The sequence below is a fragment of the Suncus etruscus genome, chromosome 14, assembly GCF_024139225.1.
Source record: "Suncus etruscus isolate mSunEtr1 chromosome 14, mSunEtr1.pri.cur, whole genome shotgun sequence".
NCBI lineage: Eukaryota > Metazoa > Chordata > Mammalia > Eulipotyphla > Soricidae > Suncus > Suncus etruscus.
The window spans coordinates 27,497,585-27,521,500 of NC_064861.1; the positions used below are offsets into that span (position 1 = coordinate 27,497,585).

The window sequence follows — 23,916 nt, forward strand, 5'->3', positions numbered from 1 at the left end:
CATTTCCCCTCAAAGATGATGACTAATACTCACAATTGCATCTTTATATATCTACTTTGAGTAAAGAACAGCTTTTAGAATTTCAAAAGCAAGTATCTTATATTTTCAAGTTTTTTTTGTTTTTGTTTTTGTTTTTTTTTGTTTTTGGGCCACACCCGGTGATGCTCAGGGGTTAACTTCTGGCTATGCGCTCAGAAGTCGTTCCTGGCTTGGGGGACCATATGGGACGCCGGGGGATCGAACCGCGGTCCATCCTAGGCTAGCGCAGGCAAGGCAGGCACCTTATCTCTAGCGCCACCGCCCGGCCCCACATTTCCCCCCCCCCCCCCCTTTTGGGTCACTCCTGCCTCCATGCTCAGAAATCGCTCCTGGCAGGCTCGGGGGACCATATGGGATGCTGGGATTTGAACCACCGTCCTTCTGCATGAAAGGCAAGCGCCTTACCTCCATGCTATCTCTCGGCCCTGAATACAGTTTCTACTCTCTCAAAAACTGATTACTGGGCTGGAGAGTATGAGACGTAAATACATTTGCTTGAATGCAGCTACAATGTGTATATCCCTGGTTGATATTGCATATATGATCCCCTGAACACTACCAGGGACCAGTCCTGATCATGGACTGATCATGGAGCCAAGAATAGCTTTCTTCCCCAAAAACAGCCAAACGAAAACCACAGTACTATGGAGGAGTGACATTCAGTGCTTAGAACTTGTGATGTAGAAAGAGTATTATACTTGGAACCAGATGACTCACACTCAAATCTGGCTTCTGCCAGTGGCTAAACTCTGACAGAGGAGACTGAAAAGGTAGTAGAGTGCGTAGGACGCTTGTCTTACACGTAGGTGACTTGGATTTGGTCCTCGTGAGCCAACCTGGAGTGATTCTTGAATGCGGAGCCAGTAGTACCTCCTGTGCATCACTGGGTGTAGACCAAAAAAATACCCCCCTCAAAAAAAAGCAACTGACGAGATTACTATTTTATATTTTGTTTTACATACCAGAGTTAGCATAAGGACAATGATAGATTCATGAGTACTTCAAAAGCAGTGGTATGCCACACCTTTAATATTAATGCTGTAGACTTAAATGGTATTGTATTCTATTGCCTAAATTATAATAATTTTCATTATAATTTGTTGGCTATCTTTATTGAAGTGCTAGGATTCGCCATACTATATTAATCATACATTTTTCATGCTTACATCAACTCCCATCACTAGGGACTCTATTACTCCAATGTCCCAAGGACAAAACCACAGCATAAAAGCTCAGTTCCCTTCCAAGAATTTTGAAAAATCATTTTAGCATCAACTCAGAATCAGAAATCGCATCATCTAAATTGTATTCAATTGATGAGTATGATCCTCCCAGTTGTATAATGTCGGAGAGTCTGTTTCTAACCATGTCCCCACATATGAAACATCCTGCCTTATATAGTTGAGGAAAGTTGGAAATGTGAATTGGGTGAAATCTATGCTCAGGGTACTGTATAGTGTGGGCATAAGATAAACATTGCTTACCACAAAGTGTCAGTTGTTCTGTTTAATTTTTCAGCCCTCCTACAGTGACATTGCAGCTAATCCAAAGGTATTAAAATGGATGACAGAGCTTACCAAACTTCGGAAGCAAATTAAAGGTATAAAATACCCTTTTTTGGTAATGCATTTGTATTTTTAAAATTGCTTTTATAATAACAATGAGAATTACATTAAATAGTTTGATGATTCAGGTCCGAAGAGAGAGATAAGTGGACCAAGTGGATGCTTTACATTGCAGGAGGCTTAGGCTTACACTATAGCACTACATAGTTTCAGAGTACCACCATGAGTAGCTCAAATGCCCCCAGACCCCAAAAATAATAATAAATTTTGCAGGCTGGAGAGATTGCACAGAGGTAAGGCATTTGCCTTGCATGCAGCCAATTCAAGACGGACAGTGGTTTGAATCCCGGCATCCCATATGGTTCCCTGAGCCTGCCAGGGGTGATTTCTGAATACAGAGCCAGGAGTAACCCCTGAATGCTGCTGGGTGTGACCCAAAAAAAAACACCACACACAAAAAAAAGATTAAAAAAAATTTTTTTTTGATGATATGTCACCAACCCAGAAGCCCCTCCTTTGTCAGTCTCACCCAGTATAGTTGCTCTTAATATAATAGGTACCTTTTAGTAGTCTTTTTTTTTTTTTTTTTTTTTTTTTTTGGTTTTTGGGCCACACCCGTTTGACGCTCAGGGGTTACTCCTGGCTATGTGCTCAGAAATCGCCCCTGGCTTGGGGGGACCATATGGGACGCTGGGGGATCGAACCGCGGTCCTTCCTTGGCTAGCGCTTGCAAGGCAGACACCTTACCTCCAGCGCCACCTACCCGGCCCCAACCTTTTAGTAGTCTTTAACAGTTTATTATATTTTGGGGGCAGAGTAGGGGGGAGAGAGTGATTAGGTGACCGTGGCAGTGATTGGGTGCTATTCTTGATGTTGGTCAGCATTCTTGGTAGTCCTGGGGGATCATGTAATCACAAGGATCAAGTCCAGACTTTTGATAGAAATAGGCAATATTTTGGGGCCGGAGCAGTGGTGCAAGCAATAGGGCGTCTGCCTTGTACACACTAACCTAGGACGGACCATGGTTCTATCCCCTACGCCCCATAGGGTCCCTAAGCCAAGAGCGATTGATTTCTGAGCGCAGAGCCAGGAGGAACCCCTGAGCGTCACCGGGTATGGCCAAAAAAGAAATAGGCAATATTTTATCCTTTTTGTTCTTTTTTTTTTTTTTTTTTAAAAGCCACACTCAGTTGTACTCAGGGCTTGTTCTTGGCTCTGCACTTAGACTTGTTTGCTGGGCTTGGGATTCTGGTGAAAGGGACCAGGCACAGGTCAGCCAAGTGTAAGATGTGCCCTAACCACTGTATTATCATTTTTGTCTCCCCATATATTTTGTTTTGGGGCCAGCACCTGGTGGTGCTCTGGGGTTACTCTTGGATCTGCACTTAGAAATTACTCGTGGGGCCGGCGTGGTGGCGTTAGAGGTAAGGTGTCTGCCTTGCCAGTGCTAGCGTAGGACCGTGGTTCGATCCCCTGGTGTCTCATATGGTCCCCCAAGCCAGGAGCAACTTTTGAGCTCAGAGCCAGGATTAACCCCTGAGCGTCACCGGGTGTGGCCCAAAAAAACCAAAAAAAAAAAAAAAAAAAAAAAAAAAGAAATTACTCGTGATGACTTGGGGGACCATGTGGGATGCTGGGGTGAGGTCAAATCCAAATTGGCTGCGTGTGAGGTAAACAACCTACCTACTGTACTATTGGCTCTGGCCCCTTGCTCCTATATTTTATCTTTCTTACAGTGCTTAGTATTTTGAGTTTTCTGTTGTTGTTTTGTCTATTCTGCCAGTGCAGGACTTACTCCTGGCTCTGTGCTCAGGAATCACTTTTGATGAAGCTTAGGGTCCCATATGTAGTGTGATGGGGATCAAATATGGGCCCATTGTGTGTAAGGCAAGTGTCCCCTCTGCTGTACTACTGCTCAGGCCCTAGTGCTTAACATTTTGAGATATTTATGAATCAGATATCAGATTACTTGTCTTTTGTTGTTGTTGTTGTTGTTTTGTTTTTGGGCTACACCCAGTAGTGCTCAGTGATTTCTCCTGGCTCTGTGCTCAGAAATCACTCCTGGCAGGGTTGGTGGACCATTTGGGATGCTGGAGATTAAACTCAGGTCAGCCGCATGCAAGGCAAACGCCTCCCCCACGCTATTCTATTGCTGTGGCCCCTGGACTTAGGAATTACCCCTGGTGGTGCTCAGAGATCAGATGGGCTGTTGGGGAGAAAACGTGCTTAACTATGTGGAAAGCAAGTACCTTACCAGCTGTACTATCTTGCCGGTCCCTTGATCTATTTATTTTTTGGGGGGACCACACCCAGCAGTGCTCAGGGGTTACTCCTGGCTCTGTGCTCAGAAATCATTCCTGGCAGGCTTGGGGGCCTGTATGGGATGCTGGAAACTGAACCTGGGTCAGCCGTCCACTGTGCTGTATCTTGGGCCCCCTTGATTTTTTTTTTTTTTTTGGCCACACCAGGTGATGCTCCAGGTTACTCCTGGCTATTTGCTCAGAAATCGCTCCTTGCTTGGGAGTCCATATGGCACACTGGGGGATCAAACCACGGTGTGTCCTAGGGTAGTGCCGACAAGGCAGACGCCTTACCGCTCCACGCCACCACTCTGGCCCCTTGATTTTGTTTTATACTTCCTTTTCTGTACATTCCATGAAATTGGGATCATATCTGATTTTGTATACTAATGTATCTCTAATATTCATAAGAACATCTTTTGGATAGTAGAGTGAATTATGTACCTAGAGATGCAGATAAGGCACTTGCTCAATCTCTGGCACCATATATTCCCTAAGCCCTACTAGGAGCGATTCCTTGCACACAGAGCCAGGAATAAGCCCTGACTACAACTAGGCATGGACCCCACCCCACAAAAAAAGGTATAAATTACTCTTCTCTTTACCATAGCTCTTCTTATATAACTTATTATATTACAGTATATGTTAACTTATGTAACTATCATACTATGACTTATTGTATACAATATTTCATACTGTTGAAATACCAGAACCAGTATTCTTATAGTTTTCTTATATGTATAGGTTTTCTTACATGCTTATTTTACTTACTTGCATTTTAGCTAAAATATTACTGCTCTAACCTTTTGGTTCTGAAATGTAGATGCAAAACACAAAAGCTCTGATGGCGAATTTGTACCTCAGACACGTCCACGTAGCAATACTCTTCCAAAAAGCTTTGGCTCTTCCCTAGACCATGAAGATGAAGAAAATGAAGATGAATCCAGGATCATTCAAAAGGAGAAGAAGCCATCTAAAGAAGCAACTCTTGAACTTATTCTGAAAAGACTGAAAGAAAAACGTGTGGAAAGGTGTCTTCCCGAAGATATCAAAGTAATCTTTATCTTGTTCGCTCAGACTTTCCTTGGGAATCACTAAAAATATGTCTGATCCTTGCTTAGAGAAATCTAAGTAGTCTGATTGGCTGTGTTGTCTGTATATACTCTGTAATTTTGGAGTTGCATAAAATTCTTTCCAGCACACCACAAGTGCCCAGACCATTCAGGGACTATGTTACAATAATAAAACAAAAAATAGTGACTTGATTATTGATATTGGAGACAGCTGATAAGATGAATAAAGAGCATGAAACATTCGTTTGACCCAACCTCCATCTTTCCTAAATACTTGTTATAGGAAGATAATTATCTAGTGAAGTTTGTCTAATTTCATTCTGGTAGTATGATGATTGGGACTAAGTAGAGAGGCTTTTTGTTATAATGTTGAGATACTCTGAAATATACCTGCACTGTTTAAGGGTGATCCTGGGACTAGAAAGTAGCTTGGTGGTAGAGCAGTTGTCTGTGTTGATAGTCAGTACTAGGTGGCAGGTTGGAAATGTCCTATGGAACAAAAATGGAAAGATTTGAGAACAAATGAATATGGGATAACCTTACTTACTGTTGTATCATTCTGAGCACTAAAGATAGGAAATGAATATTGCAGTGTAAAGAGATTGCCACACCTGGCAGCGCTTGGGTTACTCCTAGTTCGGAGCTAAAAAATTGCTCCTGGCAGGCTCAGGGGACCAGGGATGCCGGGGATCGAACCTTGGTCCATCCTCAGTCAGTCATGTGCAAGGCAAATGCCCTACTGCTGTGCTATCACTTTGGCGACACCCCTCCACCAGATGGTCACATATTAACACTGAGTTTTTTCAATATCTTTTCATTGTCTTGTACAAGGTTTTATTTACAGTTTAGCAGAAATACTGGGGCCAGAGAGATAGTACAGTAGGTAGGGTGCTTGCATGTGTATAACCAATCTGAGCTCAAGCCTCAGCAGTTCTGAGCACTGCCAGGAATGATCTGTGAGCACAGAGCCAGGAATATGCCCTCAGCATCATTGGATGCTCCAAAACCAAACTGAAAATGATATGTGCTATGTCTGTGCCTGTGTTTTGTGTTATGTGTGTGTTCCCTATTTATGATAGAAGATTAAAATGATAATGTGCGAGTTTGGCACAATTGTAAATGCTTATATAACCTATTGTTTAAGTCTTCATTGGAACTTTATTAATGAAGTATCTCCAAAATTAGCCTGTTGAGCAGAAAAGTTCCAGTATCTCTAACAGGCTAACAAAGGCCATGAGAACCTAATTTATTAGGGATTAGGTTGTATACAGACTTGAAAAATGTTTTTTTTTTTTTGTGGTTTTTGGGTCACACCCGGCAGTGCTCAGGGGTTATTCCTGGCTCTAGGCTCAGAAATTGCTCCTGGCAGGCACGGGGGACCATATGGGGTGCCGGGATTCGAACCGATGACCTCCTGCATGAAAGGCAAACGCCTTACCTCCATGCTATCTCTCCGGCCCCGTTGAAAAATGTTTTAAAATAAACATTTGGGGGAGATTATATTTATGTTGTTTAGTGACTAATCCTTGTGTGGAACTCAAGACCATTTGATGCTAGGGATTGATCAAGGGACTCCCGCATGTTGGCAGCACTTTGAACCACCTCCCTAGCCCAAAGGTCCATCCTCCTTCAACCTGATTCTGTCTGTTATGGCAGTGAGACTAATGATGGTGCCAATGGATTTTGTTTCTTTTTTCTTTTTAGAAAATGACTAAAGATCATTTGGTGGAGGAGAAAACTTCACTCCAGAAAAGTCTCCTTTTCTATGAAAGTCAACATGGAAGGCCGGTAATGTGTCTAATGCTAAGAAGATTTTAGATTTTTCTCTTCAGAATGATCACGAATCATTTCTGTCTTCATTTCTACATCTTCAGAGATGTATTAACTTTTTTAAAATGTATTTTGGAGATTGCCTACTTATTTTAAATAGCATTTTAAAAATAGGGGAGAAAGTCATTATTACTTAAAATTTTATACATTTAGATTTCTGATGACTAATTTCTTTTTCTTGCTTCAGGTGACTAGGGAAGAAAGGCACATTGTTAAACCTCTTTATGATAGATACAGACTTGTAAAACAGATGCTGACCAGAGCTAGCATCACCCCTGTTCTTGTAAGTTTTACTGAGATCTGCTCTTTAAAAAAATCACGATTATAGTACATTGAAGTAGTACAACCCAGGTGGCAAGAATTGTATAGAAGGATGGGGCCAGAGTGATAGTACAGCAGGGAGGGAGTTTACCTTGCACGCAGCTGACCCAGGTTCAATCCCCCGGTATTCCATATTGGATTTTTTTTGTTTTGGTTTGGTTTTTGGTTTTTGGGCCACACCCGGCGATATTCAGGGGTGACTCCTGGCTGTCTGCTCAGAAATAGCTCCTGGCAGGCACGGGGGACCATATGGGACACCGGGATTCGAACCAACCACCTTTGGTCCTGGATCAGCTGCTTGCAAGGCAAACACCGCTGTGCTATCTCTCCGGGCTCTTTTTTTTTTTTGGTTTTTTTTTTTTTTTTTTGGTTTTTGGGCCACACCTGGCGGTGCTCAGGGGTTACTCCTGGCTGTCTGCTCAGAAATAGCTCCTGGCAGGCACGGGGAACCATATGGGACACCGGGATTCGAACCAACCACCTTAGGTCCTGGATTGGCTGCTTGCAAGGCAAACGCCGCTGTGCTATCTCTCCGGGCCCTTCCATATTGTTACTTGAAATCACCAGGAGTAGTCCTGAGTATCACTAGGTAGTTGTAGTCCAAAAAGCAAACAAAAAACTTCAGAAGACAAAAAGAATTGTGTATATATATAAAATTAGGTTACTGATTTGAAAAGAATAGAAACTTTTAAGTACTTGCTACTGTTTCTTAGGCACTTTTATTATCATTTTATGTATAATTTTGTCATAAAATTCTGACAAATCCTAACAGGTAGAATCTGATAGCCTTATTTCAGAGTCATTGATACTGAGACTTGGGAATGATGCACGGGAATACAGGATTATCTGCTTAAATAGAACTAACCCTACCTCATCCCCAATTTTGGAACCTTGACAGTTTATGTTTGATTCATGTCATTGCAAAGGCATTTATTTTGGTGGCTAAAGAGATAGTGTAGTAGGTAAGGCACTTGCCTTATACATGGCTGACAGGTTCAATCTTGGGCATGGAGTATTGTTCCCTGAACCCTACCAGAAGTGACCCTGAGCATGGCTCAAAATACGGGGGGGGGGGGGGGGGTGTTAATGGTTTTTTTCATTGTCATAATAATGTCTACTTAATTATACACTAAGTATGAACAGAATTTTCAATTTTTCAAGTTCAGTTTTTTTAATAATAAAATGTGTGCTTTAATGCCTTACAATAAGACATAGCACATTATAATGCCCTTCTCTCCCTATGTCAAGCTCACACCCTATATTTATGTACTTTTGGGATTGGGGGGTTAGTTTTTGAGCCACACCTGGTGTGGCTCAGGGATTATTTCTGGTTCTGTACTCAGGAATCACTTCTGGCAGTGCTCAGGGAGCCATGCCAGATTTAGGGATCAAACTTAGGTTGGGTGTCTGCAAGGCAAGTTTCCTAGCCACTGTACTAGCTCAGGCCCCTGTGCATTTTTTAAAGAAAACTTAATATTTAGGTGCAAATTTGCTTTATTCCTCAAAACTAAATTAGGGGCCAGAAAGTGTGATACAGGGCTTAAAGCTTTCGCTTTGCATGTGGTTGACTGGTTTGAGTCTTTAGTACCACCTACTGTCTCTGAGCACAGAATAGCAGAGTACACCTGTGTGAAAATGCCTAGGGCCATATTTTCAACCTCAGGTGAAGGCATCTGAAGCAGGGTTGCCATACGAATTAATAAACTAAGACAGTCATGAGGGAGAAAATCATGGAGTCGGGTGGCTTCTTGCTTCATAGTCTCCATGCGCACCAAACCGAAACTTATCTTTATATTTACCAGTTCAAATTCAACCAGGAGGGAGAGAGTATAGTGGGAGACAAAAGTTCCTATAAACTAATCTAGCCTAGGTGGACTTTTACATGTCAAAAGGATAAGTGAAAAGGAAAGAGGAATCTGGGGAATGCCTTTGTTTGAGGTGTTCAACACAACTGGGTATGGCCTGACAACAAAACCAAAACTTAACTGTGCTGGAGAGAAAGCAGAGCAGTTGCCTTGCACATGTTCAACCTGTATTTAATCTCCCACATTATATATGTTCCTTGGAGCCCTTGAGCACCACATATGGTCCTGTGGCCTAGGAGTGATCCCTGAGCATAGAATCAGAAATAAGTTCTAAGTACGTCTGGGTATAGCCCCCAAACCCAAAACAAAAAAACACATTATGTTATTAGACAAATGGCTCTAGAATTCTCTCAGTTCAAGTAAAAAGTAGTATGTTATCCCATTTTGCAGGATTTCCTAGTAATTTACCCAAGTTAAATTTTTATTTTATTTTTTTTTTCGGGGCCACACTTGGTGATGTGCAGGGTTTACTCCGTCCTGGATCAGCCGCATGCGCTATTGCTCCGGCCCAATTTTTACATGTTTTTTATTTATTTATTTATTTTTATTTTATTATTATTATTATTTATTTATTTTTTTTGGTTTTTGGGCCACACCCGTTTGACACTCAGGGGTTACTCCTGGCTAAGCGCTCAGAAATTGCCCCTGGCTTGGGGGGACCATATGGGACGCCGGGGGATCGAACCGCGGTCCGTTCCTTGGCTAGTGCTTCCAAGGCAGACACCTTATCTCTAGCGCCACCTTCCCGGCCCCTACATGTTTTTTTTTAAAAATAGCTACTTCCATTGGGGTTTCCTTAATACTTTCACTGCTATTCATTTCTTGAAGGTTCATATTATTTGATCTTACTGATCAATTTTATTTCTCATAAAAGCTAGTATTTTTATGTTTGGTTTGGTTTCTTTGGCTTTTTATTTATCCTGGCAATATGCAAGGGTTACTCCAGGTGGTGCTGGGGGGGGGGGGGGGCGACAGACCATGTGAGTGCCAGGGATTGGACCCAGACTTCAAGCATGTTGCAAAACATGCTTTGCAGTTTGTTGAGCTATCTGTCTCACCCCTATTTGGTCTTATTATGTTTTGTTTCCACACCCGTCGGTGCTCAGGAATTACTGTGTCGGCAGTCAGGAATTATTCCTGATGGTGCTCAGGGAACCATATGGGATGCTGGGCATTGAACCTGGATTGGATGAAGTGCAAGGCAAGTGCCCTACCTGCTGTACTATCACTCCAGCTCATATTTGGTCTTTTTTTTTTTTTAAGTGACCATCTCAACACATGTTTTTAAATAGTTTTTGTATAGATTTTATTCGCTGACTATGAGGTATACTGTGTCATTAACATTTTCATAATTTAAGAGTAAAGTCTTTTTCTTCATAAAAGCACTGTAGATTTTCACAGGTTTTACTTGTTTGTTTTGTATTTTTTGGTTCATACCTGGTGATGCTCAGGGGTTACTCCTGGCTCTGCCCTCAGAAGTCACTCCTGGCAGACACGGGGAACCATATGGGATGCTGGGATTCAAACCGGGGACCATCTCTTGTTGGCTGCGTGCAGGACAAATGCCTTACCGCTGTGCTATTGCTCTGGCCCCAGGTTTTACTTTTTTATATGTGTAGTTTAGAAACCACACTTGGTGGTATTCAGGGGTTACTCCCAGCTCTGTTCTCAGGACCACTTATGGTGACAGGCAACCATTCAAATTTGGAATCTATGCAAAGCATGTACTCAGCAGATTGAATTTGCTCTTTGGCCTCAATTTCACAGGTTTGAAAAAAATTGACTTTATAGTTAGTATTTCTTTTTTCTTTTTGGTGTTTGGGTCACACCCGGCAGCTCTCAGCTCATATTTGGTCTTTTTTTTTTTTTAAGTGATCATCTCAACACATGTTTTTAAATAGTTTTTGTATAGATTTTATCTGCTGACTATGAGGTATACTGTGTCATTAACATTTTCATAATTTAAGAGTAAAGTCTTTTTCTTCATAAAAGCACTATAGATTTCCACAGGTTTTACTTTTTTGTTTTGTATTTTTTGGTTCATACCTGGTGATGCTCAGGGGTTACTCCTGGCTCTGCGCTCATAAATCGCTCCTGGCAGACACGGGGGACCATATGGGATGCCGGGATTCGAACCAATGACCTTCTGCATGAAAGGCAAATGTCTTACCTCCATGCTATCTCTCTGGCCCCTATAGTTAGTATTTCTAAATGTCAAGGACTTACATGACCTTCACAGAAAAATTCGTAGTAAAAAATATTCTATTAGAAAGAATAGTTTCTTGCCCTTTTTGTGGGGGTTATATTTAGGTGTTTTAAGGGTTTACTCCTGGCTCTGCACTTAGGGATCACTCCTGGTGGGGCTAGGTACCACAATGAGTGCTGGTTATTGAACCCATGTGGTGTGTGCAAGGCAAGTGCCCTGCCCATTGTACTATCTCTCTGACCCCTGGAAAGAATAGTTTTTCAGCATATAGTACTATGGACGTGGTGCTCGCGTGCATGTGTTGTATTGCTCACATCTCTTCTCTTGAAATTGTACTTTCGTACTTTATGCTGGGATGTATACTGGACTCTCAGTCTTTGGAGAAGCCTTGGCTTTCTCTTGAGCAGATCTCCTTTCTCCCTCCACTCAGAATTTTAAATAAAACTTTTTTTTTTTAAATAAAACACTTGGCAACTCCTCTAAAAGTTAATCATAGTGCTATGTAGGATCTGGCATTTCTCCTTCTAAATGTATGTCTTAGAGAATAGAGAACAAGTTACTCAAAAGTTTATAATGTCCATAGCAGCATTTATCATAATAAAATGTAGAAACATCCCAAATGTCTAGCTGAAGAATAAAAAATTGAGGTATAGTCATGTAATGGATTAGTATTTAGTCATTTAAAGAGTAAAATACTGAAATGTTACACTTAGATCAGGGGTCTCAACCTCGAGGCCCGTGGGCCGTTTGCAGCCCTCCGTACAACATTTTGTGGCCCTGCCCTAGAGGAATCTTTTTTTTGTTTTGTTTTGTTTTAGTTGTTTGGGGCACACCCCCCAATGTTCAAGGCTTACTACTGACTTTGCACTCAAGGATCACCCCGACTTTGCCTCCTGCGGCCCCCAGGTGAATTGAGTTTGAGACCCCTGCCTTAGATGAAGCTTGATCTTTTGCTCATGAAAGAAATTTAAACTCGAAAGGCTACTTTTTTTCTGTGATTTGTTGTTGTTGTTTTGTTTTATTTTTATTTTTTTGTTTTTGGGTCACACCCGGCAGCACTCAGGGTTTATTCCTGGCTCTATGCTCAGAAATCACTCTTGGCAGGTATGGGGGACCATATGTATGCCGGGATCTGAACCATTATTCTTCTGCATGCAAGGCAAATGCCTTACCTCCATGCTACCTCTCCAGCCCCCTTTCTGTGATTTATTTATTTATTTATTTTGGGTTTTTGGGTCACACCTAGCAGCGCTCAGGAGTTACTCCTGGCTCTATGCTCAGAAATCCCCCCTGGCAGGCACAGGGGACCATATGGGATGCCGGGATTTGAACCACTGTCCTTCTGCAAAAGAGGCAAACGCCTTACCTCCATGCTATTTCTCCGGCCCCTTCTGTGATTTTTTTTTTTTTTTTTTTTTTGGTTTTTGGGTCACACCCGTTTGACGCTAAGGGGTTACTCCTGGCTATGAGCTCAGAAATAGCCCCTGGCTTGGAGGGACCATATGGGACACCGGGGGATCGAACCACAGTCCGGTCCGTCCTACGCTAGTGCTCCAAGGCAGACACCTTACCTCTAGCGCCACCTTCCCGGCCCCAACCTTCTGTGATTTTTTAATGCATTTATTTATTTATTTATTTATTTATTTATTTATTTATTTATTTATTTATTTAGGTTTTTGTTTGTTTTGATTTTGGTTTTGTGGCCATACCCGGTGACGCTCAGGGGTTACTCCTGGCTATGCACTCAGAAATTGCTCCTGGCTTGGGGGACAATACGCCGGGGGTTGAACCGAGGTCTGTCCTAGGTTAATGCTTGCAAGGCAGATGCCCTACCACTTGCGCCACCGCTCCAGCCCCTAATACTATATTTATTTATTTATTTATTCATTCATTTAGGTTTTGGGTCACACCTGGCAGTGCTCAGGGGCTACTCCTGGCTCTACGCTCAGAAATCGCTCCTAGTAGACTTGGGGGACCATATGGGATGCCGGGATTTGAACCACCATCTTTTTGCATGCAAGGCAAATGCCCTACCTCCATGCCATCTCTCTGGTCCCCTAATGCATTATTTAGAATAGAAGTGTCCTAGAGACCCAAAATTAGTTTTGTTTGCTAAAAGATTGTGGACAGGGCAGGGGAGCAAACAGATAACAGTTGTTTCTTTTTTGGGGGGGGTGATGGGGTGAGGTCACACCTGGCAGCACTCAGGTTACTCCTGGCTATATGCTCAGAAATTGCTCCTGGCAGGCTCAGGGGATCATATGGGATGCCCAAATTCAAACCACCGTCCTTCTGCATGCAAGGCAAACCAGCCCCAACAGTTCTTTTTTTTTTTTTTTTTTTTTTTTTAGTAATGAAATGTCCTGAAATGTGAAATTAGGTGAAATGTCCTGAAATTAGATAATACCAGTAAATTAAACTAAATTGACAGCCACTAAATTGAATACTTCCATAGATAAACGTAATATGAATTATATATGTTAATTACGTCTCAGTGCCGTTACTACTTTTAAAAAAAACATCAAGGAATCCTTAGGCCAAAGAAAGCTAGTTAAAAGGGGGAAGTGTTGGGGTCCAGATAGATAGTACCATGGATATTCCTGACCTGGGTGGGGATCAATTCCCAGCATTACCTATGGTCCCCTGTCTTGTGCCCTGCCAGGAGCAAGTCTTGAGCATAAAGCAGGAATAAACCATGAACACTACCAGGTATGGCCCGAAAGCACCCTGCTCCCATTACCTCCAAAGTGTTCTCAAGATTTGAGCCTATGCCTTCATCTCTGTAGTACACTGCATTATATGTGAGAACCTGGGTTTGATTCTGGCACCACAAAGGAAAAAATGTTAATGACTTATTTTCATTTTAAATTAAAATATAATCGAACAAATTATCTTTATCATGTGTGTACATATAACAAGAAAATAGAAGCTCTTGTTAGGATTTTTGTTTGTTTGTTTGTTTTTTGGGCCACACCCGGCAGTGCTCAGGGGTTACTCCTGGCAGGCACGGGGGACCATATGGGACACCGGGATTTGAACCAACCACCTTTGGTCCTGGATCGGCTGCTTGCAAGGCAAATGCCGCTGTGCTATCTCTCCGGGCCCTCTTGTTAGGATTTTGAAAATAAAATCTGATATCTGTAGAGCAGTTAAGGGTTCAAAAGTCACTTCACAATTCACTTTTTAAGTGAACTTTACTTACAAACAAAACTACTTGTGCATTACAGGGGTCTCCATCTACAAAGCGTAGGGGTCAGATGTTACAACCAATCATAGAAGGAGAAACTGCACATTTTTTTGAAGAAATCAAGGTAATTTTTAGGAGGCATTAATTACTCTTTATAGTGTATTTTTCAGTGGCCACGGATTACTTATTATTTGGATACTTTTCTGTTTTAGGAAGAAGAAGAAGATGGTGTTAGTCTGCCCACTGAGTTAACTGATATCTTAAAAACTGCTGTACAGGCACAGTCTTCATTTGAAAACTCAGAATCTGATGTTGAAGAAAATCAAGAAAAATTGGCTCTGGATCTCCGATTGTCAAGTACTCGAGCAGCTTCTATGTATGTGTGCTTGCTTGTGCTTTGGTCTTCTTTTCTTTTCTTTCTTTCTTTTTGTTTTTGTTTTTTTTGTTTTTGTTTTTTTTTTTTTGTTTTTGGGCCACACCCGGCAGTGCTCAGGGGTTACTCCTGGCTGTCTGTTCAGAAATAGCTCCTGGCAGGCATGGGGGACCATATGGGGCACTGGGATTCGAACCAACCACCTTAGGTTCTGGATCGGCTGCTTGCAAGGCAAGCGCCGCTGTGCTATCTCTCTGGGCCCTTTGGTCTTATTTTCACAGCTAAATGCATATGTAAGCTCTGGAGATCACTCAAATGGCTAGAACATATGCATTACATGTAGAAATCTGGGTCTAATCCTGACACTGCACAGTCCTCTAAGTATTGGACTAGGAATATGACACAGATGGTAGAACATGTGCCTTACATGTATGAGGCCCTGGGTTCTTTCTGGGGGGAGGGGGGAACACCCGGCAGAAGTTAATCCTGCCAGGCTCTTGGGACCATATGGGATGGTGGAAATTGAACCTTGGTTGGCTGCATGCAAGGCAAATGCCCTACAAACTGTGCTCCATCCTCCAGGCCCTGAGTTCTTTCCCAGGCACCTCATTTACAACAGGGTGAGCCCCCACAACAATTAAAAGGGAATTTGATGTTAAATAGCCTAGTATTTGAAGAGAGTAACCAGGATGTTGAAGAATTATATCGCCTTTTTAAAATGTGATTTATTGGGTGGACAGAGCAGTGGTACAGTGGGTAGGGAGCTTGTATTGCATCGGATGATGGCTGTGCCCTCAGGAATAAACAATAAATATTATTTTTAATATTCATTTTATTTATTTTTATTGTTTTTGGGCCACAACCAGCAGTGCTCAGGGGTCACTTCTGGCTCTGCGTTCAGAAATTGCTTCTGTCAGGTTTTGGGACCATATAGGATGCTTGGAATTGAACCTTGGTTCATCCCAGGTAGTCCATATGCAAGGCAAATGCCCTATCGCTGTGCTATCATTCTGCCCCCTCCCAATTTTTTTAAGTACGATTTACAAATGATACTTTCCAGTTTTGTTTGTTTTTGCCCCCCCCCCCCCCTTTTTTTTTGCACCATACCCGGTGACGCTCAGGGATCAAATCTCGGTCTGTCCTAGATTAGTGTGTGCAAGGCAAATGCTTTACTACTTGCGACACCACTCTGGCCCCTTGCCTTTTTTTTTTTTTTTTATGGTTTTTGGCAGTGCTCAGGACTTGGGTCAGGGACCACTCGTTTTGGTGCTTGGGGGCAATATGTGGTGCCAGGGATCAAACCCAGTCAGCCACATGCAAGGCAAACATCCTGTCTTCTACCTGCTGTCTCTCCAGTCATTCTTACTTTTGTTTATTTCTTTTTATGTTTTTGCTTTTGGATGGGGTGCTGGGACTACTCAGTTCTTGGGAGAATGGGCAATGACAGGGCTCGAACCCAGGCCTCCAAAGCTGTTTTCCTGGTCCCATTATGTTTGGGGGGGGGGTGGCCCATACCCAGCATTGCTCAGGAATTATTTCTGCCAGGCTCAGGGGACCGTATTGTGGTCTGAGGATCGACCCAGCTCAACCATGTGCAAAGCAAAGTGACCTTTCCACTGTATTTATGCTCCAACCCCATGTTTTATTTATTAAACTAGTCTTTATAGGTTTTGAAAAATTCTAATGTTTAATAAAAACTAAAATTTTATATTTGCTGTGTAACAAAATAAAAATTATATGGGCTGGGGAGGTAGTTTAGTGGCTAAACCTTTTGCCATGTGTGCTACTGACTCAGGGTTCAATTTCTGGCATAGCACCCTTGAGCCTCACTGGGCATGTCACCCTTCTCTATTTTTTTTATTTTTGGATTGTATTACACACCTCTGTTGTATCTTTTTTTCTTTACTTTGATTTTATTATTGTAATAACTTGATGTTACACACTATAACAGGCTCTGTGCTTGGAGGACTATATTGTGCCAGAGATCAAACCCAGGGGTTGGCTGCCAGCAAGTGATTTTACCCCCAACAAGCTAGTTCTCTAGCCCCTGACATTGGTATAATCTTTTTTTTTTTTTTTAATTATTTTTGGGCCACACCCGTTTGATGCTCAGGGGTTACTCCTGGCTAAGCGCTCAGAAATTGCCCCTGGCTTGGGAGGACCATATGGGACGGGGATCAAACTGCTGTCCTTCCTTGGGTAGCGCTTGCAAGGCAGACAACTTACCTCTAGTGCCACCTCTCCAGCCCCTTGTATATTCTTAACGCTTATTTGGCTGACTTTATTTAGTTTGTACCTAATTTTAGCACCACTCTTAAAAACAAATCAGATGTGGCTTAGAGGAATAGCCCCAGGGGTAAGAAGTTCAATGGGGGAGGAGGGACATAATCAACAGCGTCCTTTAATGTTTTCTTCCCATGTTAATTTTAGGCCTGAATTACTGGAACAACTTTGGAAAGCCAGAGCTGAAAAAAAGAAATTACGTAAAACATTAAGGGAATTTGAAGAAGCATTTTATCAACAAAATGGAAGGTTTGTTGAGTATCACAAAGATGCTTAAACTCATGGTGCCCTATGTTAAAATAAATAAGTAGAAATAAATCTGTTCCTAGTTGGAAGAATGCAGATAAGGATGCTAACATTAAATGTGTATATGAAAACATATATAATGTAAAGCAATATTTCAATAAGAGTATTTTTTAGAGCTCCAAGAGATAGTACAGCGAAAAGGGCCTATACTTACTTAGGGCTGCCCTGGGTTCAATTCCTATCACCTAATGGTGCCTAAGCCTACTGGAAATGATTTATAAGTGCAGAGTCGGGGGTAATCTCATAGTACAGCTGGGTATGGTCCCCTGATCCCACCAGGAGTGACTTGTGAGTGCAGAGCCCTGGGGTAAGTCCTGAGCACCAATCGGTGTAGCCCCAAAACATAAATTTTCATGAAGGACTGAAAATGTACAAATTTCTTTTTTTTTTTTTTTTCCCCTTCTAAAGTTTTATCTCTCTTTACTATGTCCCTTGTATGGGGGAATCCTAGACTGGAAACTATTAGGATCACCCTGGGCATGAAATGAAGCTCATATCATTAAAAAAAATATTTCTTTATACTCTGAAGCTCTGATGTAATGGAAGAAAAGGGGCTAGTGTAAGCAACAGCTAATAAAATATTTCAAGATTGTCCAGGGAGACTGGAGGGGGAAAATTCAGAGATGTTGAGGGGCCACACCTAAGTTGGGGGAAAGGAGACAAGAACATGTGCTGTTCCAGACTTCAAAACATTGTTGATTCCAAGCTTTGTTGACACCTTAGCCGAGTGCAAGGCACATGCCTTAACTTCAGAAGTATCTGGTTCACTGAATGGAAAACTTTTTTTATTTACTGTTCTTCAATTCTGTTAACTTTTGGGAATGATTCTGAGCCACTCTATTTCTTCCTTTAGAAAAAAAATACCATAACAGGATTGATAGCTCATTTGGATTTCTCTATTAAGATATTGTTGCTTAGACTTTCTGTTGAGTAATTGTGGGGTTCTCATTTTCAAGGTGTGTGGGTCAGTGCAGCAGGTATTCAGATGCTTTTAACTAGGTACACAGTTGACCCAGTGAGGCTCTATTAAAAGTAAGGAAAATACATTTGAAGTTAGTTGGTGGCCAGAAACTATAGTTGAATTATCTCAGGCCTAGGGGCCAGAGCAATAGCAGAGCAATAAGTTGTTTGCCTTTTACACAGCCAACACAGGACGGACCTTGGTTCGATTTCCAGCATCCTATATGTCTCCCCCCCACCCCCAGCCAGCCAGGGACGATTTTTGAGTGCAGAGCCAGGAGTAACCCCTGAGCACAGCCGGGGTTAATTAATGATAATAAAATTATCTCAGCCTCAGGAATATTTGTACAAGTAACTGAATGGCCTTACCAGTTACTTGGAAGCCCTTCCATTATAAGATACCTGTAGCTATCTGGTAAGTTCCAAATGTTTAATTTGAGAGTATTGTATATATTTGGTATACATGGCCAACAACAGCTCATGTGCAGGAATGCGTTTTTCAATTAATGATCTTTTAGTCTTACGAAGAAAAAATTGCTAATGAATCTTCTTATTAAATGGACTTCCCATTGGATATTCATTCAGTTGAAAGCACGAAAGCTACCTTTTGTGACTATTGGTATGTTTTATGTCCATTTTTTGAACCCACAGTTAACTGAGTATTTTGTCATTCTACAACTTCAATACGTCTTTTTTCCTCTATTTACTTTTAGTTGTTAGTAAGTAGTAACATCATACCTATCATTAGAGATCTCCATACAAGGGTTTCAGTGATATTTTTGAGGAATGGGGAGTTGGTTCAGTTTTTTTATTACAGAACTACTCTTTATACAATCTTTAATTTGGTAGCATTGAATGTCACCTTAGGACAACTTTTTGTTTTTCTCCCCTAGGAATGCACAGAAAGAGGACCGTGGTCCCGTGCTTGAAGAGTACAGGGAATACAAGAAAATTAAAGCCAAGCTTAGGCTTCTTGAAGTTCTAATCAGCAAACAAGATTCTTCAAAATCCATTTAAAATGTGCTCCTTAAAAACATCATAAAATCAATCAGTTGTATTCCCTGAAGCTATCATCTTGTGTACTTGGCTGGTACTTGAGTTCATTTTGTCAGGCACTCGTTCTTATTTTGTACTTGGTTATAGTGCCACTAGAGAAATAATGGGAGGGTAAGTAGACCCTCTCTGGGGAGTGTGATGTTCCATATTAACCAGACTGTCCTCTCCACCGTAGGAAACATGCAGGTTTCTTCGTTGTTTTGTACTACAGATACATTCTGTTAGCAGAAGACTAGTATTTTATCCTTTCAACTTCAAGAACTTTGGAAAAATAAGCTTTTTGTTCACCAACTTTTATTTTTTGTTTTTCATTGCTGAAGAAATTTGAGAGGAAAATCTTCACATTGACTTCTTCAGTTGCCTTTTTCTTACTGAATGACTGAAAAGTTGAAAGCAAACCTTATGAATGTGTGCATATGCAATTGTGTGTTTTCCTAGAAAACCAAAATCAACTGAAATTCAAGTCCTACTGTGGAATACCTTTCTGTTTAATTCCCAAAGTAGAACATTCTCACCGGTAGTAAGTTTGCAGTTCTGCAGTTCAGTGGTCTCACCTTTCCTGGATGAAGATACAGTGGTAGACCAAAAGTGACCTTGCTTATTATTAGTTGGTGAAAACACATACCATCACGCATAGGACTGAATCATATCACATGCTGCCTCTGGAACTTCAGTTACTGTTTACTTCCTCAGTTACTGTTTTATCTGCAGGTGGTGTGTGATTTGTCTGGACCAGATCCTGCATTTACACACACACACATACACACACACAACACACACCCTGTATTTCTATACACACCCACACCATCTCCAGATAATGTGAGAACATAGCCATGTCAGTATGGAGGAATTCTGCTGGTGCTCAGATTTTGTGTGTTCAATTAAATGGGCTTAAATTGGCAAAAGAACTCTTATGCCTGAAATAAGTTTCTTAACAAGGGGTCTATCACTGCATTTTTATTTGTAGCTTCAGAGGGTTGCATTATTTTCTTCTCTTTGAATTATCAGATTCCATAAATCCATCCTCTAAAAGGGATCACCTTTTGCAAAGTCACATGCTATAAACCAGGATACTGAGTACAAGATGTAGTGAGTGATATGCCCTTGTCATGGCTGAAGCACATCATTTGCATGGCTTTTTCTACAGGCATTCTCCTAGTATCATTCTGCTGCCAAGAGTGTTTTCACAGAATGCTGAAATTTTTGATGCTAAACAATGTAACGGTCATTAACAGCATAGTCCCTTCAGGCTGATCTTTAAGTGTTATCATTTTTTTCCCCTGGTGCTCTTTTGGATTGATGAATATGTTTTACTTCGACTGTGCCCATGTTTTGCATGCAATGACTCATGCATGATTTTCTTAATTAGCTAATACAATTGCTTTATACAAGTGAATCTTTGCAGCATCCTTTAGTAAGGTGAGGGAAGCATGAACCTCAGACCTCTGGCACTGTTATATAGTAAGCACATGAAGTAGCTTAATAAGTAGCATTTCTAGTACTTCACATTTCACCTATGTGCTCAATGCCTATTTTGAGGGGAGGGAATTCTTTTTGGTAGTGAACTGTGTAGTTGGGGAATTTATTAAAAAAAAAAAAAAAAGCACTAAATCCAGCTGTTTTCATGTGGTTTCCTTTTTAAAGTGGTTAAGTTATTAATAATATGTACACCTGGAAAAGTGAAATTGAAAATGCCAAAAGCGTATTGTTTTGATTTGACTCCAGCATGCAGTGTACCTTTAATTTCAGTCTCCAGATTGGAGTATATCCAAACAATTTAATGTGCACTGTATATTGTTTTATATGAATGTTTTATTTTATATACCACATGCAAAAATATCCATATGCACTATTTAAATGTTTTAAATAATATATTCCTTCTTTATAATTCTAAATCTATATGAGTACCGTATTTTTATAAGTCAGTGGCCTGCCTGGTATCATTTTAGAATTAACAACTGCTTCATGATGTTGGTTATTCACTGTTAATGTTTGGCTGCAAGTAGAGTAGATAGAAGTGGCATGGCAGCACTTAATGCTATGTGACAGTATTTGTGTCATAGTTGAGGTGGTAGAATTAGGCAGTTTGTGATAGGTTTACTTTGGTACAAATAAAAATGCGATATCTATATACAGTTAATATATAGATATATATATCACCACCCATATAATTGCATTGTCTTGCACTTGATTGTATAGACTTTTGTAATAAAAGAACTTTAATGTTCTAAGTCACTGTAAATGTTTTTGTTTTCACTAGATGTTTTTAAAAAGACAGAGATTTCAGGTGTATCATCTTGCTTTAATGTTCATAGCTCTGTTTGAATCATCCCACCAGGAACTAGACTGTGGGGATAACAGGTTGCTAAGCCACATGGGTGGTTAGATAAGAATGGCCATGTTCTGGGTTCCCTTGTGGGAAGTTTAGGGAGAAGATGCAAAGAATAATAGCATTTCTTTAATGCTGCACATAATTCTATTAAGAAAATTGGATAGTCAGACTCTTGAGAGAAGAACTTGGACTAAGGAAGGTGAAATCCAGAGACTGTTAAGCACCAGTGTAGAAGCTGAGTTTGTGGCCAAAGTTGTTGCTTGGGGTAAGAGGTTTTTTTGTAACCACCACCAGCACCACCACCCCCAAAATTGAAGTTTCCATAACTCTGCTTTGACCCACCTGAACAATATTTACACAACACCCTCACCGTCACTTTCTAAATATAATTAGATTTAACTCTGGTACTCTTACCTTACTCTCAATTTTTATTTAATTTGGGGGGGGGGGGTTTGGGGATACACCCGGTAGTGCTCAGGGGTTACTTCTGTCTCTGCACTCAGAAATCACTCCTGGCAGGCTCGGAGGACCATATGGGATGTCAGATTCAGCAGCAAACACTATCCACTGTGCTATCATCTATCACTTTGGCCCCTTATTTTTAACTTTTTTTAGCATGTTTTGCTTTTAAAGTAGTCAAGGAAGCACTTTGGGAAAACATAACATGTCTCTTTTGAAACTCTTAAAAAATTTAGTTTGAAGATATCAGCGAAATTTCTGTAGATTGTTGGAGAATTTGTTCATTTACCTTTTCCCAGGAAACTTCAAATTGGGAAGAATGGAGGTGAGAACATTACTTCATTTAGTAGTGTATACTGGTATTTCCATAGTCCTATCTATGCATTTATTACTTTACCGATGGTCAGAGGAAGTCAGGACATGATAATGATGAGAGCACCAACAGTCCCTTCCCTTCCCAGCACTGAGAACTGACTTTCTCTACTGCTTAACCCCACTTAATTAGATGGCCTGTCCTGTGAACGTTAAGCAGCATATTTTTGTACTTTTCCCTTTACATTCTTAGAATTTAGTAATAAATGTTGTTATAAAATCCCTTTTGTGTACCAGTGTATGTATTCTGTGGAGGCATGTACAGTGGGACTCATTCAGGAGCACTGATTTTCTAGAAACATTTCATAATTACTGACAACGGTTTTATGGTTTGGGGGCTACATATTTGGAGCAGTACATGGGAAGGACCATGTTGTGTCAGAATTACACTGGAGTAAGTCACATGCAGGGCAAGTGTCGCACCCCTGAAGACTGGCCCCTTGATGAGAGATTTTAGGTTTTGTGCTCTTAAAGTTTATGTAAAACCAGGAAATGGAAGGCAAGTCATTGTTAGAAATGTTTGGTACTTGGGTCCCAGATTCTTATCTCTGCTTGTCTCAGTTAAGTAGTTGAAATCTTTTTCATTACTCGGTTCAGTTTTAAACTGACGTAGCGTAGTTCTTTCTCCAGTTCCACAGCATATAAAAAGAGTCTAGAGGATTGTTTGGGAGGAAAGAAAAAAACGAGTAATACTTTAAATGTATGATGAGATGTTAGTAGTTGCCTATGTGAAAAGTTTTGAGTGGACAGAGTAGGGTGCTGGGATTGAGTTTAAGACTACCACATGCCAGGCATGTACTCTGATACTTGAGCTTTCTTCCTGACCCTGGAAGGTTAAATTTCAAACCTCATCTAGCCAGTTATATCTGTATTAAATCTGTGTAGAGAATAACTGCTCTGCATATCAACTATAAAGGCAGAAGGAAGGCAATTGTACTCACCTTAAATCTAAAGTGTCATACTTTAAAGTTTGGTAAAAAGTGACCCCCCCCCCCCAAAAAAAAAGACCAACAGGTAAGGTTATGGGTTTTGGGGAAAATCGGTGTGACACATATCCTCAATGTTATGCTATCCCATAGTTCCTGATTAGAATAAATGCTTACTCTCGAAATTCTTGCTGAGTGACTGGCTGATAGTCATCTTCAATATCTTCAGAATCATACTTTTTCTCAAGCCTCTCTTTCCACTTTTTCATCCTCTTTGCACTTTGAACCTCCTGTCAAATGAAAGGAACAGTATCGACTGCAACTTTTCCATTTGTCTTTAATAGGACTTAAGCATCTTAGGGTTGAACATCTTAACTTGGCTCTTGTGACTAACTCCCCACACCATTACCATCACCATCACCATCACCACTGGATCCTTAAAGAAGCAAATATGCTTGAGAGT

The 23,916-nt window shown here is 41.0% G+C and overlaps 2 protein-coding genes across 6 annotated transcripts in view; one reads left to right on the forward strand and one right to left on the reverse strand.

The window, feature by feature from the left end:
* Nucleotides 1-21,595, forward strand: part of FAM13B (family with sequence similarity 13 member B) — an 84,912-nt gene extending 63,317 nt beyond the window's left edge. For 2 of the 5 annotated variants that reach the window (XM_049785993.1, XM_049785994.1), the window contains 8 exons: nt 1,558-1,639; nt 4,728-4,957; nt 6,682-6,765; nt 6,995-7,090; nt 14,427-14,510; nt 14,599-14,762; nt 17,190-17,291; nt 19,202-21,595. In XM_049785993.1, the coding sequence (XP_049641950.1) occupies nt 1,558-1,639; nt 4,728-4,957; nt 6,682-6,765; nt 6,995-7,090; nt 14,427-14,510; nt 14,599-14,762; nt 17,190-17,291; nt 19,202-19,325 (966 nt within the window). In that variant the 3' untranslated portion in view covers nt 19,326-21,595. The remainder of the gene's footprint in view (nt 1-1,557; nt 1,640-4,727; nt 4,958-6,681; nt 6,766-6,994; nt 7,091-14,426; nt 14,511-14,598; nt 14,763-17,189; nt 17,292-19,201) is intronic. The other 3 variants (XM_049785995.1, XM_049785997.1, XM_049785996.1) reach the window with 2 other exon arrangements.
* A 1,493-nt stretch (nt 21,596-23,088) lies between these two features.
* PKD2L2 (polycystin 2 like 2, transient receptor potential cation channel) overlaps nt 23,089-23,916 on the reverse strand; it is a 32,380-nt gene continuing 31,552 nt past the window's right edge. Inside the window, exons 13-14 of the mRNA XM_049787362.1 lie at nt 23,631-23,743; nt 23,089-23,179 (exon numbers count right to left, since the gene is read on the reverse strand). Of these exons, the coding sequence (XP_049643319.1) occupies nt 23,089-23,179; nt 23,631-23,743 (204 nt within the window). The remainder of the gene's footprint in view (nt 23,180-23,630; nt 23,744-23,916) is intronic.